The 19,148-nt window shown below is 33.4% G+C and overlaps 1 protein-coding gene across 8 annotated transcripts in view; it reads right to left on the bottom strand.

The window, feature by feature from the left end:
- Positions 1–19,148, bottom strand: part of EHBP1 (EH domain binding protein 1) — a 403,255-nt gene that overhangs the window by 202,114 nt on the left and 181,993 nt on the right. For all 8 annotated transcript variants that reach the window (XM_012731519.1, XM_012731523.1, XM_004691438.2 and 5 more), the window contains exon 5: positions 13,110–13,163. In XM_012731519.1, the coding sequence (XP_012586973.1) occupies positions 13,110–13,163 (54 nt within the window). The remainder of the gene's footprint in view (positions 1–13,109; positions 13,164–19,148) is intronic.

The following is a 19,148-nucleotide window of genomic DNA, read 5'->3' as shown; positions in this document are numbered from 1 at the left end:
TTAGAAAAACAGGGTTGTCACCTCTACAGATGAGGAAAAGATGATGTCCCTTAGAAGAAAGAAAAATGGGTTAATTCTACTTTATAGCATAGGACCTGGTAGAATAGAGGAACAATTTTAGGGTAATCCACATAAAAATACAAGAACAAAAGGTAAAGCAAATATGTGTACCAAAAAAGAGAGAGGTTTGGGATATGTACTTCAACAAGAAAAAGGAGGAAAATAAAAACATTTATTCAAAAAAATACGACATGAAAAGAATGATTACTATATCCAACTGCCTTTTAGATTCATCTATTTATCCCACAACCTGCCCTCATCAATTCTTTTAGAATTGTGTTCTCCATATTACTTAAGAACAATACAAGTATCCAAAAGTCAAAGCAGAGAACTGGAAATCATCTTAGATTCCCTGACCTCCCTCAACCCTTAGAAAGAACCAGTCACTGAGAACCTATTGATTTTTTTCTCCCACCTTCTCCACACCTGCTAACGCTAATGTCCAAATTCAGATCTATGTAATCTAGTACCTGAGTAAAGGAATTTATTATACATCAGAGTTTCAGCATTTCAGTTTTACACAACTCAATTCACTCTCCACAATATTTTTTTCAAACTACACCTATGACTCATTCGCAGATCATGAAACCAATTTAATGAGTTGAAAAATCAATTTAGTGACTTAGAACCAACATTCTAAAATACCAAGCTGAAACAATAAATACTAAGTTACTTGATCCATGCTTCATGCATCTTTCATATAGGTGTCTAATATGTGTACTGAAACATTATGTAAAATGTATTTCTTAATGACAAGCACAATTTAAAAAGCATGAAAACTAAAAATTGATCTTTCAAAATGTAAACCTGATCATTTTACTTCTCTGCTTAAAACTTTCCCATGGTTCCTAATGTTTTATTGAAATTATGAATCAGAATTGCAGAAGATCTGGACAAATCTGTGTTTTACTCGACCATACGAGGTTTAGAGGGCCAGCCAGGATTTGAACATACTGACCTCTATGATAAAGTTCAAATTCTTTCATATATATTATGTAAGGACAGCCCCAGTGTGACACTTGCTCAATTAACTATTTTAACCTCTTCTGATCTCTGTACTTTGGATATGAATCTACAGTAATTTTATATCTGTTTTTACTGAAGCTGTTCCCTCTTATATTACTCCAGCCCCATCCTTCTCATGTAATTCCATGTAGTGGGTAAGCTTTTCATAGTTTTCACACCTTCATACATCAACTCCTCTCTAAAGTCTGCTCCATGCTTTTGATAGATGCAACCACACCTTGACAAACTTAATAGACTTTCAACCTACCTCTTTTCTAGCATCTAACTGTATATCCATCCCTTGTTCACAGGTCTTCCTTCCTGAAACTGAGAACTACTTGAAGGACCAAATTTTGTCTTTTTTGTATCCCCAAAGTCTAAGAAGTAAATTCATAATTAATTTTAGAGTACATAGTATAATAAAGTCCAAAAAACCATTCCACGACCAATTAAGTAGTATAATAATGGTCTTTCTTACGAAGAGCTTAATCCTGCTCTTCATTTTTGTAATAACTGTGATATAGTTCATCTAGTATTAATATTAACTTTATACATATGCCACGATGACTTATGTATGTATTATGAAATGCTTTAATTAACATCCATCATCACACATAGCTATTTTTTTTCTTGTGGTGAGAACTTTTAAGATCTACTCTCTAAGAAACTTTCAAATATACTATATAGTATTGTTTACTATTATTATCACCTTGTTGTATATGGTGTGAAAAGGGCAGAAGTCAGTAGAAAAGTAAAAATATTAGAGCAAAGGAGGAAAGAAGGCATGTATTTTCAATTGCTTTGGCTAAAAGATTTAATATATGTAAACATACTGTAAATAAAACCTATAATATCTACTGATTTAATTAAACATTTTTAGCCATTTCATTTCATGGCTTTTAAAATTTTCCTTAAGTTCAATGAGAAAGACAATTTTTTCAAACTTATTTTACTGATTAATTTATTTCCAAATTAATATTAGTTTCAAAAGAATGTAATAATTTAATCATTATAAAATGAAAGCCATTACTATAGGTCAAAAATAGAAGATCAGAGGAAAACCAAGAAGAAAGTTAATAAAAAATTCTGACTAAACAAAGTTGAAACAGAATATTCTCTCACACCCTTCTGCCCCTCCAAAGTATTTTTCTTACCTGGCAGGACTTATACTTAAGTTATATATTGAGAGGCAAGAATAAAAAAGAACTGTTTTTTTATTAAGTCATTTAACAAACATATCTTTTGTTTTGAAAAGGAAAACATGCTTTTCCTTTCAGCATTTTCTCAAATGTTCTCACCTAATTTATGCTAATGATTTGCTTAAATTAACAGCTACCACAAGACACCCCCTGAATCTGAAAGGTATATAAATCCAGGAAAAGGTTATTCAGAGAAATATAAGAAATTACTCCTAAGATATGGCTATGAACTACAAATTGCCTGAAAATATACTGTGCATAACAGCTCTTTTGTTTAAAGTATGTAAGAAGCAACCTGGAGAGATAATAAAATACAAGTATCTTCATTATAGTTGTCTATAGTACTTACTATCTCAAAAGCATATAATAGAGTCAGGTCCCATAGGATTTAGAAGACAAGGAATTTCTACCCTTGGTTCTGTTATCATTATACAACTTAAGAAATACCTTTAAAAAAAAAATCTCTACTTCCTACTAATGAATTATTAACTATTGTCAATCACATTTCAAAAGCAAGCTAAAAAGAGGAGTTATAAAAGTGTCTGTGCGTTGCTCAGTTTCTCCAAACTAACTTTTATTTAAAACCAGTCTGTCTCATGCAAAAAAGAATATTCCCCAAACAATAAATTTTAACTAAAGTGCATATTTATCAGAATATTGTTTTACAATGTTACTGAGCAAAAATTGTTACTATAAGACACTGTATTCAATCAGTTTCAAATGGTCACAATCCTGGTAAAAACCAACTGTTACTCCCCAAAATCAACTATTACTCCTATATTTCTGTTAAGACCACAGAAATATAGTAGGAAAAGAGAAATCAATTATAAAAAAAAAAAAGAAATAGGTTAACATTATTCAAACAGTTGTGAAAATCCTTATATATAATCTGTAGTGCAAAGGCATTTGGTGTAAGACGATTTTGTGACTTCAGGATAGCCATTTTGTGATAGCTATATAAAGTGTACGTACAAATTAAATATTTCTAACCAGTTATGCATCTTTTACAAAGTCCACTTTTAGTATGTGTGCTACTGAAGCAAACACTCTTACAAAGTCCATTTTAATAAGATATGATATTTATAAGATATTTATAATATACATAAAGTATTCCATTTGCTTTACAGGTAGTACAAAAGCACTTGTATTCAATTATAAAATGCAAAGTTCAAATGCTGTACAAAAAATAATTTAACTTAAAATTTTGAAGTTTTTATTTTTTTTTAATAACTCACCTCATTGTAGACCTTGAATAAAGAATTATAGGTGCTTCACATTAACTGGTATTTCAAGATGGCCAATGTCAGAGAGAATCAGAGTACCAAAATCCTTTACATTTTAAAACTAAAAGTTTTATTTACATATTATTGAGAGACAAGTGACAATAGCAAATTGAAAAAAATTTTAAATAAATACTTTTCTATTTAAAGTCTGGAGTGTCATTAGAACCCTACTGTAAAACAATTACCAAGCCTCTGTTGTAATGTTTTTCTATCAGAGAGGAAAAAGGCTTCACGTAGATTCATGCCATTTTTATATGCACTAGTATCATTTACTGCTGAATTTCTATGAATAAACATATAAAAATTGCCCAAATACACTGCTGACTTTAAATATCTCTAATGTAGTTTTAGATGTTTGTTTGTATACCTGACTGTCTTGTTTATCAGCTTCTTCCCCCCAAATGGCAAAAAAAGAATGGAAGTAACTTTGGCTGCCTTTCTCAATCACTAATCTATATGGAAAAGATTTGAAGGTAGCTAGCAGGAAGCAGAAGAATAAACTAAATGACTCTAGCAATTTTTAAGACAGACTGCAAAATACTTTTGTGACTCAATAACTACACAAATGATGTAACATCAAGTTCATTCAGTACAAAGTTTAAATTTAGACTATCTTTTAGTTCACAGAAACTAGAATGTACAAGGTTCTGGTATTTTCTTTAATATCATGTGGAAGGAACTTAAAGTCTCCTTTTAGTAACTTAGGTTCATTTTCAAAGATACACCACTGTTGGAGATACAGTAATCATCCACTAAAATCAATTCTACTACCAATTTAAAATGTGTTTAAATGTAAGCAAAAAATACTATACTATACTTTCTTTAACTTTTAAGGTATTTTTTGAAATGTACTAGTAACAACATTTTTTAAATGAACTGGTAACAAATTTCAAACTTTAAATATTACAAAAAAAAGTGTTAGTTGGAGCTGTATAATAGAACCTTCCATTTTCTGTTAACCCAAATCAAGTGAGCTAGTTGATAAGGTTTCATTAAATTACTGCCATATCTAGAACACCCAACCCTAACACATAGCTAGTCATCATTCAAATAATTACATGCAACAGAAAGGTGACAGGATAACTGAAAAATGAGGAATGCATGTCTGAACCAAGAGCTTCCTATTATTCTAAATGTAAGAATTTAATTCTGAGAGAAGTAGCAGGGGCTAGAGAAAGTTATCTTTGTCACTTCTAATATCAAGTTAAAAGTTTTCTATGGGAAAACAAGAACAAATAATATCACTTTTCAAGAAATAAAAAGTCAGTTTTGAACATATGGTCTACCAGACAGGGCAGAGATCACGTAAAAGGAAGTTTAAAAGAAAATTTATTTGAGAGAAGAATACCTTTTCTGAAATGTATTTTTTAGCAAATACCTAAAGTTGTTGATGTTCAAGAGTGTCCTACATTAATTTCAGAAAAAAATGACACCAAATCTGAGTTTACTTTAAATAATACAAATTTAAAAGGGGAAGAGTGATGAAATAAGTATGGGAAAATACTGCAAACTGTTGAAGCTGGGAAATGGGTACACAGAAATATAGTATTCTTTCTATTTTCTGTATTTGGAATAATTTTGAAATTTAGGTTGTTTTTTTTTTATTTGTTCTTGATTACATTTATCCAAATTGCCAAATGTGTATGAAGGAAAAAAACTAGGTGAGGTCCTCTTTATAATACTTTCAATTTTATGAATTATGTAGAAAACCAAAAAGAACTATGAGACTCTGGGGCTTTTAATAAAATGTTTGACAAATTTTATCAAGAATGGTCTAAAAAGACAGAAATACTGATATCTTCAATTTATCATTCACCTTCATATATAAACTGATCAGTGTTGTGTAGGAAAATATTCAGTTCTTTCAGCAAGTCATCATTAAGGTTAAGAACATTAATTTTCTTGCCATCAAGCAGGAATGAGAAAATTCCACTGTCACTTCCTCCCTGATCAACTGCAGGAACAGGGTAGAGAATAAACAAGCTTCCTAAAATCAAAGTTGAATGAACAACAATAAAAAAGATTAGTATATATTATCTAATACTAGCAAGTATAGATGGATAGTTGACTAAACCACTTTTTAGTTGTTGGTTTACCAGAAAAGCAAAAATTAAGATGACTTCTAATGGAAGTCTGAACCTCCCCTCCACCAAGTGTGCCTTTCAAATAGAAGGAATGCCAATAAAGGTTGTTCAGATTCAAGAAAGTTAACTGGCTCACATTTTATAAAAGGTGAGATATTAACAGGGATTATATTAAGTCAAATGTTGTCCTATACTAAAAGAGCTGGGGCCATCCCTGGTTGGTAGATTATAAACTGTTGCTTGAAAACATGGAGAATTTTTGAGATATGGGTTGTGATATTATTATATATACTAATTACCTTTGGAACTTTAGAAAAGTGACTATTCATGAGAAGTTTGGAACCGAAAAGATAATCCCAGTTTGGATCTACTGCAGAAGTTTAAATGGAAGAATGCTTAAGTTCTAGTTCCCTGAAAAAGATACCCTGCCATCAAAGTGAGATCTCTTGATTAAGATGAAACAGAAGAAAAATAGGGGGAAAAAAAAAAAAAGAAGCCATTACATACATACGCACACACACTCCCCCCACCCCCTCTGGTAGAAAAATCAGAGGTGTAAGCATACCTCAGAAATACTATGGGTTTGATTCTGACAAGTGCAATAAAGGGAGTATCACAATAAAGCAAACAACACAAATTTTGGGTTTCCCAGTGAAAAGTTACATTTACATTCTATTGAAGTCTGTTAAGTGTGCAATAGCACTGTGCCTATAAAATGTGCATATCTTAATTTTTAGACATCGATTAAAAAATACTACTCCTCACTTGAGACTTCAGTAAATATTAATTTTTTTTTTTTTTTACTGGTGGAGATCTTGCCTCAGTGTTAACTGCTGATTGATCAGGGTGGTGACTGGTAAAAATTGTAGTATCTAGGACAATTTCTTTTAAAAAAAGAAGCTTGCCACATTGACTTGCCCTTCCTTTTATAGCATATTGCCTGCAGTAGAACAAATTTCAAAATTGGAGTTAAAAACTGTATCACTTAAACTCCAGGGTAAAGATCAGAGTAAATGGTTTTGGCCAGACTGGGTGCCTGGTCACCAGGACTGCTTTTTAACACTGGTAAAGTTAGTATTGCTGTCATCAATCATTCCTTCACTGACCTCAACTACATGGCTGACATGCTCCAGTATGACTGCATCCATGGCAATTTCACTGGCAAAGTCATATAGAGAATGGGAAACCTGCCATCTATGGAAGGTCCATCTCCATCTACTATGAGAAATATTCTGCCAGCATCAAATAGGGCAATACTGGTTCTCAATATGTTGTGGATTCCACTGGTGCCTTCACTCCATGGAGAAGCCTGAGCTCACTTGAAGAGTGGAGCCAAAAGGATCATCATCTCTGCCCCTTCTGCGATGCCCAGTGTTTGTGATGGGCACAAGCCATGAGAACTATGACAACTTCTTGTCCTTTGAATAAATTTATCCCTAGCCATTTTATTCTCTTTGATGTAATCATACTGGTATTATTTTCATGATTTCTTTTACTGCTAGTTCATTGTTTGCATTGAGAATCACAATCAACTTTTGAAATACTTACTTTGTAACCTACAACTACTGCATTTATTATTTCTAACTTTTTTTTTAGTGGTGACTATAATAGGCTTTCCATGTTATAGGCATATAGTGACAGCTTTCTTATTTCTTTTAATCTGTATACATTTTACTTCCTATTTTGGCTTATTATTCTGACCATAACTTCTAATATTAGGTTAAATAATAATTGTGGTAACAGTAATTGTCCATGTCTTGTTCTTGAAAATAGAGAAAAAGCGCTGTTTTTTCCCCATTGAGTATGATGTTAGTCATATGGTCTTCATTATGCTTAGGTGCCTGCTATACCCATTTTACTGAAGGCTTGTAATCATAAATGATTTTTCTGCATCTATTGAAATGATCATATGATTTTTCTCTCTCATTTTGCTGATTGCATGAATCACAACTCTGCCCTCCTTTAACAGTCTTGTAGTACCATTAGTCTTGGGATTTTTTTTTTCTTATAGTTCTGTCTCTAATTACTTGATACTCCTATTAGTTTATAAGCATCGGAATGATAGGCTACATAATGAAATCAAATTTAAATATCTGTGAGTTTTTTAATGAGGCACCAATATTTTATGTAACACTAAGAAAGGAAATAAAAAACCCACCAGACACAATAGATGTCAGATTATCCCAATTATAAAGTAAAATATGGGAAGAAGACATGCATGATGAAATTCTTATGTCTTAACTCACTCTGTAACTTCAATATTAACAAAATGCCTCGGCATAAAGAAAATGCACATTAAATGTTTGAAGAAAGATTGAATCAATAAAATTAGCTTACTGGTGTTTTTCATCAATATGCATGTTTTTTAATTCATCCAACTAGCAAAAGAATCTAAAAAAGAGGAGCTTTAATATGTCCAAAAAAATGCAATATATGGATATAAATTTACAAATATACTGGTTATAATTTTAGCTAGATTATCTAAAACACCAGGAAGGAAAACAAATCTATTTTCTAAATATAACTGCCATTAGTTCACATTAAAAAGAACCCACAATGTCATTGCCTGGGTAAATAAATATCATTATTACTGCATATGAAAAAAAGGAATATACTGCTTATAGTATCCATTCTTGATGATCTACACTTATAACAGGGAACAGTTTGCAAATAATTCAAATTGACAGATAATCTAACACTCATACTTATTCACTAGGTATAATCATTTACTCATATTGTGAATAAACAAAGACTATCAGGCCCAGAGATAGGCATTAATAAGTTACAACTACTTGTTTAATTTTGGGGGCAAAATGTCTCTTATCACTTGAGATAATTGTGCCTTATCACTTGAGATAATTGTGAAGTTCAGATATTACAGAGAACTGTAATGGCATAATGGAGTGGAAAAATTAAAATTCTACAACACTAAATTTAGAAATCTGGCTTCCTTTCCTCTATATTTTTCTACGTCCTCTAGAAGGGAACATTATAAAAATAGCTACCCCCTAACAGAGTTAGATGCTTTACACGCATTATTTCTACTCTACAATAACCTATGCAGTAGATATTAATATGCCATTATTTTATACCTAATTACACTGAAGCTATAAAAGATTAAATAATTTGTCCAAGGTCACTAAGCTAGCAATGGTAAAATTACCTCTAAAATTGTAATTTATGTATATACGTAGCTTTCTGGTCCAAAGAGAAACGTTCAGAAAAAATTGGAAAATCATCTCTGTGACCAGAAACAAAAGAAACAATAAAATGAAGATAGCATTATCTCAATTTTCACAAAGAGACAGGGAGGCTGCTTTGAGAAAAAAATTACTCAGAATCCTAGTGACTGATAAATTCTGGAATTCCATTTTGTAATGTCTAGCTGCAGTCAAGTTATTAATCTCAGTAACTTTTAGACTGAGTATGTATAATACTTAAGACTATCTTTATTAGCTAATACATATAAACCTCAATACAGATTAAAATGCTTCTCTATGATTATACAGTTTTAAATTATTTCTTTTCATCTTTGTCACTAAAGGAGGTTAATTGCAAAGGAGTAAAGGGCAAAGGCCATGAAGAAAAACAAGCCTGGATAACTTACTTCTTAGCTAGATAACCATGCACAACTTGTTTAACCTCTTCAAGGCTCAGTTTCTTTATGGTAAAATAAGGTTACTAACATCTGACTCACAACATTACTATAATGAGTAAGTGAATAATGTGTACAAAGTATTCCACAAAGAACCTGGGACACAGTAAGTGTCCAATAAATTTGTGGGTAATATGTTATGCAGACATCCTTTTTCTTTTTAAATTATATTTAGCAAAGTCTTCAAACTACTGACAGCGGTTATAACACAAACTATTTAAATTATATTCAAAAGTATGTCTTTTCAATGTCACAATAATTTACCAACAAACTTTCAATCCAGATTTCACATTACAAAAAAGACACACTTTAGTCCTTTAAAATAAATAACACTGGCTCCTTTGTATATGATATTAGAACAGAACTATTTCTCCAGACAAGAGTCAATTTCCTCATTCACCACTGAGTGGAGCTGTAGCCTAGGAAAAGGTTCATATAGCAACCCAAGGTTGCTTTTAAATGTTTTTCATGACTCACAATATAATATTCATTTAATAAGTTCTCTTACTAAAAATCTTTTAAATTAAGCTGGCAAGCAACCCAAATTCTCTTTTGGAAATTTTACAAGGACTAAAAAGGACCATCTATTTATGTAATCGTAAAGATGAGGGATCCCTCTTAAAGTTGTTTTACTCCATGGCACTTACCTAACACTCTATGTATTATATATAAAATAATGTTCCTTAAAATACATTATAAATTTATACTATCTAACATAGCATATAGTTCATGTATAAATTTTACTACCTGTCATATACACACACAAACACAGCTCTGTGAGGAAGTGATTTTCTGGGGTGTTTTATATACCATTCTGCTTCTAGTTCCTAGAACAGTACCCAACACAAAACACAACAAGCTTAGTGAAATACTACTGAATGAGTGAATGGGTGAATGAATGAATGAATGAATGCTGGTTTGTTTATTTGAAAGGTTAAAAGTACATTATTAGAAAATGTCTGTGAAGAACTATGACCTAAAAAATGTAATGTTTATTTATATTGAGGTTTTTTTAGTATACAGAATGATCTCCTAAGAAAAACTTGTTTGGTATCATTGTAATAGAATCACTTTTTAACAATCTGAGTGAAACAGAGGATTAGTCAATCAAAGGAAGAATTATAAATATCGATCCATAAATGTTGTAATTCTGTTTAACACATTTTAATGTACTTCATTCACCAGTTTTTATGGCCTCTTTGAATACAATTTTGCTTACTGTTGATTTTATCACACAATATCTATAATGCATCATTAGTTCATTTCAGCATGCTTAAATGAAATTAATACGTAAGGGCAGTTGAGATACCATATGAATGCAAAATTCTTTGGCATTTTCATATATATTTCTCAATTTTTTACAATTATATTTGACAGCAGTTTTTAAAAACTTTCTTTCACCAACTATTTCAAAAAACACTTATGTTGTCATGAATTAATTCTTCAACTTGATATTCCATTGACCAAAGGAATAATTAATTGAATTGCATGATTACAATGATAGATCAGAATAGAAGCCTACAAAAGGGCTTATATGGATCAAAGCAAATTTAGTACTCAAGTGAAAGCAGAATGTATAGGACTGTGTCTGAAAATAGCCTACTAACTATATTAACAATATGGGCTTAAAACCAAGGTATTTTACAGAGAGAATGGAAAGCATGTAGTAATCCATGTAAGTTAAGTAGAGATTGATCAGAAGTATTTCTATATAAGGCATATAAATCCTTCGCAAACTTTTTTGCTGCTATTAAAATCTGTTTATTGAATTTTCTTCAAAATATTTGATAGGTGCTAATATAACTTCTCTCTTAGAAAGAGTAATTCTTACTGGCTTGCTAACAGTTACTGAATTTAACTATAATTATTTATTCACTCATTCCTTCCACAAATACTACTGATTGCCTACTACACATAAAGGAACTATGAAAAAAAATTGTGGCGATACATAGATAAGTGGGAACACATCTTTTAACCTGTTAAATTTACTTATCAAAGCAGGGGTCATATTAGCTTCTCAGAAAATTGACTACTTTCCAGAGCAGGTAAAAAGAGTTAGTGAACCTGGATAGATAGAGGGGGAAAAAATCTATTTTCAAAACTCACCTGTTCTTAACACTATACAGGAGTTGATCCCAACAGAAAGGAATTAACATCCCCTAAAAACTAAAATAGGAGTGGCCCTCCCTGGTGGCTGAGTGGGTTAAAGCACAGCACTAAGAAGCTAAAGCCACTTCTGAATGAGTTCCATTCCCCCTGCCCTGGAGGTGGTCCACATGGCATGGCAGACCTCTCCTGACCTGCCCACTGCTCCCCTCAGCAGTGTACTTCGTAGATCTGCCTGTTCTGCTCCCCCACTCTGTCTCTGGTGAAGCCTCTCCCCTCCCCTGAGCCTCTGGCCTGTACCCCAGTTTTGTATGCACAAATAAATAAATCTTAAAAAAAAAAAAAACTAAAGTAGGAGGCTTGACCAATTATAGTCTATCTGAATTAAGAAAATGTGACTTCCTTTTGTTGATTTATGTTTAATTGAACTGTCAACATTAAATAGTTCACAAATATGATAGCTTCCAAGTTAAAGTATGTAACATAACATATTGTCTTTTAGGTTACCATATTTCATATGCCTTAATCATAACATGTGAATTTATATTCAATTTCACAATATTTCTGAAGCTCTTAGAAGCCACTGCACCACAAGTTCAATCCCCAGCAAGGGAGCTGACTCACATGGCGTGACAGACCTCTCCTGACCAGCCCGCTGCTCCCCTCAGCAGTGTCCTTTGTCGGTCTGCCTGTTCTGCTCCCCACTCTGGTGAATCCTTTCACCCACCACACCTCTGGCCTGTACCCCAGTTCTCTAAGCATAAATAAATAAATCTTTAAAAAAAAAAAAAAGGCATAAGCCAACAATGACAGAATCATAATTAATCTTTTTTTAATTAGTTCCTAACAAACATTATTACTGATGTCATCACTAATTACACAATTTTCATGCTCCTCCCCTTTTCTGATGAACCATACTTTTCTTCAAATTAGTTTTTCAATACCTAGATTCCCTAGGTTTCCACTATCTCTTAAAAGATAGTGTATCTTTTAAAGACCATGGCTAATAGTTAGGGTTCTGCAATATAACCCTAAGAAAGAATAAGCTGCAAAGCATGTATAAATCTACTATAAATATATTTTAGAACTTTAACGATGGCTGTAGTAATGATGACGACAATGATTAGTTTAACATTCATTAATTTATGTAATCCTAACAACTCTATAAATTTATGAATAGAGAAGTTAAAAAACTTACGGTGATTAACAGAACTTGTAAAGTGAAAGAGCTAGAACTTGAAATCAGTTTTATCTGACTTCAGAAACCACACTTGAAATCTCTCTATCTTCATCCCTTACCTTTCCTAAATACTATTTAATAAACATGTATAGTAGGCCTACTATGTGCAAAATAGCCATTTGGAACTAAACAATAGATTAATTGAAAATAATTATTAAAAAAACAAATCTAGAATCTCTCAACACATAGAATTAAAGTGCATGCATCGAAAGATTCAAAGATTTCCGTCAACAAATGTTAAATGACCACTTGCTATGTGAGAAGCATCAAACTTATATATGATAATCCCATTAATTTTAGTTTTAACAAAGTACTTCTAACAAATAATTCTGTATTGGTTATCACTTCATTTCTAAAAGCTACAAATCACGGTGTAATTTTCATAAGGCAATATTTCTCCTACCAGCAAAATAGTAATGTAGTTTAGTAATATACATAGTCAAAAAATGTAAAAAGTGATGAAAATGGTTATCTTACATTTTCTATGACAAATGTCCACTCTTTATCTTCAAATTCCTCTGCATGAGGGTCCTGTAATAAAAGAAAAATTGAAAGTTGACATACCATTTTTTAATCTAACTAATCCAATAAGAAATAAAAACAACTTTGATGTTAGCTTTTACCAGTTTTTCAGAGGAGAAAACCTACTCTTAATGCAACTTCCATAATTTCTCTAAATTTATTTATATCCAGAAATTATTTTACTAATGTTGGTGTGTATCACTATCTTCCATCATTGCCATCTATGATAAGATACAAAGAGACCAAATTAAAAGACAGTTAATCTAGTGAGTGAATTAATACAAAGCACCATTAAGATATTAAATGCTCACACAAAGCCCTACCCTCATTTTATACTTGTATTTTAAATTTGATGCAAGATTTTCTTTTATGCAGAGATTATATAAACATCTGGAATCTACAAAGGAGTTCATAGTATAAGCAAAATGGCAAATTAGCATAGCTGCTGACACCTTCATCCCTTCCTATCCCCATTAGCCCTAGAAATGCTTTTGAAATCTAAGAAGGGTAATGTACAACAAATGCAACACTTTTTAACTGAGGCACACTTTTCAAAGTATTCATTTGGTAAATATGTATTGGGTACTTACTATACAAAGGGTGGGACAGTGTTTTATGGATTCAAATAGTTATCCTTACCTTCAAAGACAAACACAACTAATCTAAATAAATATATGAGTGAAAATAAATTGTCTTATCAGAGAATAGAAAACAATGCATCACTTACTAAAGGAATGAACAGGAAAGTCTTTATAAGAGAAAAAGTATTTGGGTTAGGTGGAACTGTATAAGATTTCCAAAGATTCTGAACAAGTGAAAGCAAAGGCAATAGTTGAGGATATAAAAAAGGAAAGATCACATCATATGTGCATTTAACTTACTCAAACTCAGTTCTTTGTGCAACAGAAGTAAAAGGGATGGAGATATAAGTCTCATTGGGAAGCATCATATTAATAACTGATTCTACTTTAGTCTATTATTAACCTTATAATTATACTATCATGGCTGAGTTTAGGTCCTTCTGACTTCGTGACTAGTTTATTTCAAGATAAAATTGATTATAGCATGCTCTCAGTCTCCCTGCCCTCCAATCAATCTTGTACATAGATTAGTTCTTCCAAACTACAGTTTTAACCATATTAGTGCCAGCTCAGATTTACTTAATGACTACTACAATGTATGGGATAAATTCCAAACTCTTTAGTTTTTATTTTTTGTGGACTTACTTTTTACTTTTATAGCTTTATGGCTAGCTGACTCTGAAATGTATTGAGGCAACTATTATATAAGCTAATTTCTTATCTAAGTAGATGGGACTAAAGATGGGACTAAGTAGATCTGCCCAAAAAGCAGTTTCTTTGTTTGATGGGCAACAGATGGTAGGAAAGGGTAGAAGACAAAAAGTGCTAAAGAACTCCACTTGCTATTTGTTTCTCCAGCCTGGCCTTACCTATGAACTTGGCTTATAGAGAAAGAATACTATAAATAAAAGGTGAAGGAACTTTTCCAAAAGAGATTTAGGGTTCACACAGTGCTACTTTAGAGACCAAGTAATAGAGACATCCTGTCTGCCTGCCTATCTCTATTTTTGTTGAGGAATGAATACTGCATGACACGACCATGGGTAACACAATTAATAACAACAACAATAATAATATAAAGTATTTGCTGAGCATACACTCTGCCCCGGCTACTGTACTAAGTGTTTTAGTAATCACAGCAACTTATAAGAATTCTTATTCCCATTTAACAGAACAGAAAACTAAAATTTTCCTGTAATGAAAAACCAGTAAATGTTTTAAAACTATATTAGTTCCAGGTTTGTCTTTCAGCAATGCTGCTGGCTCAGCTTTACCACTAACATACATTAATACTCCAAGCACATGAAACATTTTTCAAAAACACATATGACATATTACTAGCCCTGAAAGAATAATTGCAGTGGGACTAAAGGACACATCAGATAGGGCAGAGTTGGTAGAGAGAGGCAAAGAACAACAATATGTTCATTTTCAAGCCACTCTAAATGGCATTTCTACACAATTAACTATATTATAGACTAGACAAAATATTTATAATGACAATTCCTACTACCTTGAATCCATTAAATCTCCTTTGTAGACTACTCTCTACCCTCTAGCAGTCCCCTTGCCTTACCACTGCACTAAAGAGAAAAGTTGAAAATGCCTTAAGGAGTCATTTTTATTCTTACAACCCTAAAAGGCTTTTTTCCCCTAATAAGACAACTATTTTCAATTGAAGTTATATATCAAAATCATGCATACAGGCTAAAGAAATTAATTTGTTTAAATCACAGAAAAATGAAACATCGATAGCTTTTTAAATGAGCACCTTGTCTAGAAGCAAACCTCTGTGAATACTACAGCTTGTTCATTCTGTGTGTATATAAATGTACAAGTATATATGCAATCTTTCCCTACTTGGAAATTTCAAGATTAAGTACCAAATTTGAGTATTTGTCTCTACCATGTTTTGGAGCAGTACAGAGTTAGGAAAGTGAATATTCTAGTGTTTAATTAACATATATGTGAAGGCTACTTTACAATGTTTTAAGAAATATGCAAAACAAAGCAAAAAATATACATATAAAACAGTCAGGGGGCCTCCCTGGTGGCCTAGGGGTTAAAACTCAGCATGGTCACTGCTAAGGCCCAAGTTCAATACCTCAGCCAAGAAACTAACCCACATATGACACAGCAGACTTCTGGTCTTGCCTGCTGTTCCCCTTAGTAGTGTATTTCAGTAAATCTGCCTGTTCCGCTCCCTACTCTGTCTCTGGTGAATCCTCACCCCCAACACTGCAGGTCTACATCCCAGTTCTTCTATACATACACACACACACACACACACACACACACACACACATGCGCGCACACGCACACGCACAAGCACACACTTTGTTTAAAAAAAAAACAAAACCATTGTGGGAGGTAAATTGCAGACACCAGAAGCACACTCCAGCACCACTGTTGCAAGACAGGGAGTTGCAGGTAGGGAACCCCACAAAGTCTCTGTGGAACAGAGAAAGGGAAGGTTCTGCAGATGGAGGTGAGCTAAATAGTGTATGTGAGCCAGGTCCTATACCCATCTGCGAGTTGGAGCTGAGATGGGGATTAGAATCCACCACTGAGGTGAAGTGTGGGCTCAGGGAAATGCTCCCCTGGTTCCATTTTTGCAAGACAAAGAGCTGTCAAGGACCCCACAAAAAGTCTGTGAAACAAAGCGACAGGTTCCACAGATGGGATTGAGCTAACAAGTATATGTGAGCCAGGTCCTATATTCCCTTCCATGATTTGGAGCTCAGAGGGAGATCTGCCACCAAGGTGAACTGCAGGCTCCAGGAAAGCAACCCCCTGGTACCATTGTTGCACAATAGGGAGTTGCAGATGGGGCCCTGACTCCCCCAAAAAGTCTATAACAGACAGAGGGCAGCTTCTTCAGATGAAGATGAGCTGAAAAGTGCCTGCAGTCAGGCACTGCACCTGCTGCTATTTAGAGCTCAGAAAGGAATCCACTGCTAAGATGAACTGAGGGCACAGTGAAAGCACATCCCCAGTGCCTTTGTTGCAAGACAGGAAGTGGTAGGAAAGTGACTTCAAGATTCCCTCTGGAATTAAGTAAATTCAGAGGGAGGGGATCTTGAGGGACAGTGCCCATCAACATATCCACAGTACCTCCACCCTCTTGGAGTTTTGGTGTAACAATGCTGGACTAAATTTGGCCACCAGTTTCCAACAACCCACAAAGAGCACCCTGAAGAGAAGCTTGCTAGTCCCTACAGCAGAGTATCCCAATGCACAGAAAAAATAGGAAACAAACAATAGGGAGAAGGAAAAGTACAAATAACAAAGCAAGCCCTCAGGGTAAGGATATACCATAGAAAGAAAACCAGCCACAGAATTCAACAAAATGACATGGGAGAACACCTATGTCTGCCAAATAAGAGAATTTAAAAGCATCATGATTAAAAAATATAAAAAAGACAAAAAGAAAAAGGATATGAGAAAATAGTTAAAGAATAGAAGAATAAAATCGAGTCCCTAAAGAACGAAATGAAAGAAACACAGGCGATTAAAACATAGGAGGAGCTAAGGAACTCAGGAGAAAGCAACAAAAACAGAACTGATTAAATGAACAAATCAGTACTCTTGAAGATACAGAAATAAAAAGAACCAAGAAAGGAAAGAGAAATACAAAGGAAAGGAATAAAGAAACACTTGAGGAAAAGATACACAAGAGTTATAGGATTCCAGAAGGCCAGAGGAGAGCAAGGAACCAAAAAACTATTCAAGGAAATAGAAGAGAACTTCCCAAACCTGATGGAAGAGATGAAAACAGACATCTAAGAATTGAGAAGAACACCGAATTACCACAATGAAAGGAAAACTCCAGCAAGGCACATAGTAGTAAAGTTTTCAAGAGCACAAAACTAGGAAAAAAGCTGACAAGGAGGAAGAAACAGATAACCTATAAAAGAAAACTAACCAGGCTGACATCAGACTTCTCTGAAGAAACACTATGAACAAGAAGAGAATGGAGTGACATATTTAACAAACACCAAGACAACAACTGCCAACCTGCAAAGCTCTCCTTCCTCCACATCGAAAACAGTAAGGACTTTCTCAGACAAACAGAATTTATAGAAATTCATTACAACTAAACCCTATTCCAAAACTACCACAAGAAGTCCTAAAGCCAAAACAAACAGAGGAATGAATAACATAAGACAAGGAATAAAATACAAGGGTACAAAAAAAAGGGCAAATACAGATGCCAATATATCAATATTAACTCTAAATGTAAATAGACTGAACCATCAGTAAAAAGAAAAGGTGCAGGCTGGATTAAAAAATAGAACCCAACCTTCTGCTGCCTCAAGGAAACACATTTAACTACAAAAGATAAACGTAGCCTGAAAGTAAAAGGATGCAAAACAAACCTACAAGCAAATGGACCAAAAAGAAATGGAGGAACAGCTATACTTATATCAGATAAAATAAACTTCAAACTTAAAAAGGTAAAAAGAGACAAAGATGGTCACTACATTATGATTAAGGGGACAATACATCAGGAAGACCTAACACTCCTCAACATATACTCACCAAATGAAGGAGCACCAATACATATCAATTATTATCATCTCTGAAAACTGACAATAGAGAAAATACATATATAGTAGGAGACTTCAACACCCCACTCCCACCAAATGGACAGATCAATGAGGCAAAAAATAAACAAGACTCTAGAGGTTTAAACAAAAAGACCTCAAGGGCTTAACAGACATCTATAGAATACTACACTTCCAAAACAGATCATTGTCCAGGTTTGATCACATACTGGGTCACAAGACAAACACCAACAGATACATTAGGACCAAAATCACACCAACTATATCTTCTGATCATAAAGGCACCAAACTAGAAATAAACCATGAAAAGAAAGCAAGGAAACCTCCTACCTCATAGAGATTGAAACCCACACTATTGGAAGTCTACTGGATTAATGAGGAGATGAAAGAAGAAACTGAAAAATACTTTGAGATGAGTGATAATGAGGACCGTTTGGTACAGTAACAAAAAGACATATAGACCAATGGATTCCAATAGAAAACTAAAAAATAAACACACAGGTTTATGGACAAATAATCTTTGCAAAGAAGCAAAAAATGTACAATGGAACAAAGACAGTTTGTTCAATAAAGGTGTCGGGTGTAGGATTGCTACACATAAAGAAATGAAGCAAGACTACTATCTCACACCATGCACAAAACCCAACTCAAAATATGAAAGAGCTAGGCATAAGACCTGAAACCATAAAATATATAGATGAAAATATAGGAAAAACATTACAAGACATACATCTCAGTAACATCTTTAAAGACACATCACTTAAAGCACAGAAAGTGAAGGAAAAGATAAACAGCTGGGACTACATCAAATTAAAGAGCTTCTGTACAGCAAAAGAGACAATACC

Source organism: Condylura cristata, unplaced genomic scaffold (assembly GCF_000260355.1).
Source record: "Condylura cristata isolate star-nosed mole 26May11 unplaced genomic scaffold, ConCri1.0 scaffold00031, whole genome shotgun sequence".
Classification (NCBI taxonomy): Eukaryota; Metazoa; Chordata; class Mammalia; order Eulipotyphla; family Talpidae; genus Condylura; species Condylura cristata.
This window is presented reverse-complemented; position numbering and strand designations above follow the sequence as displayed.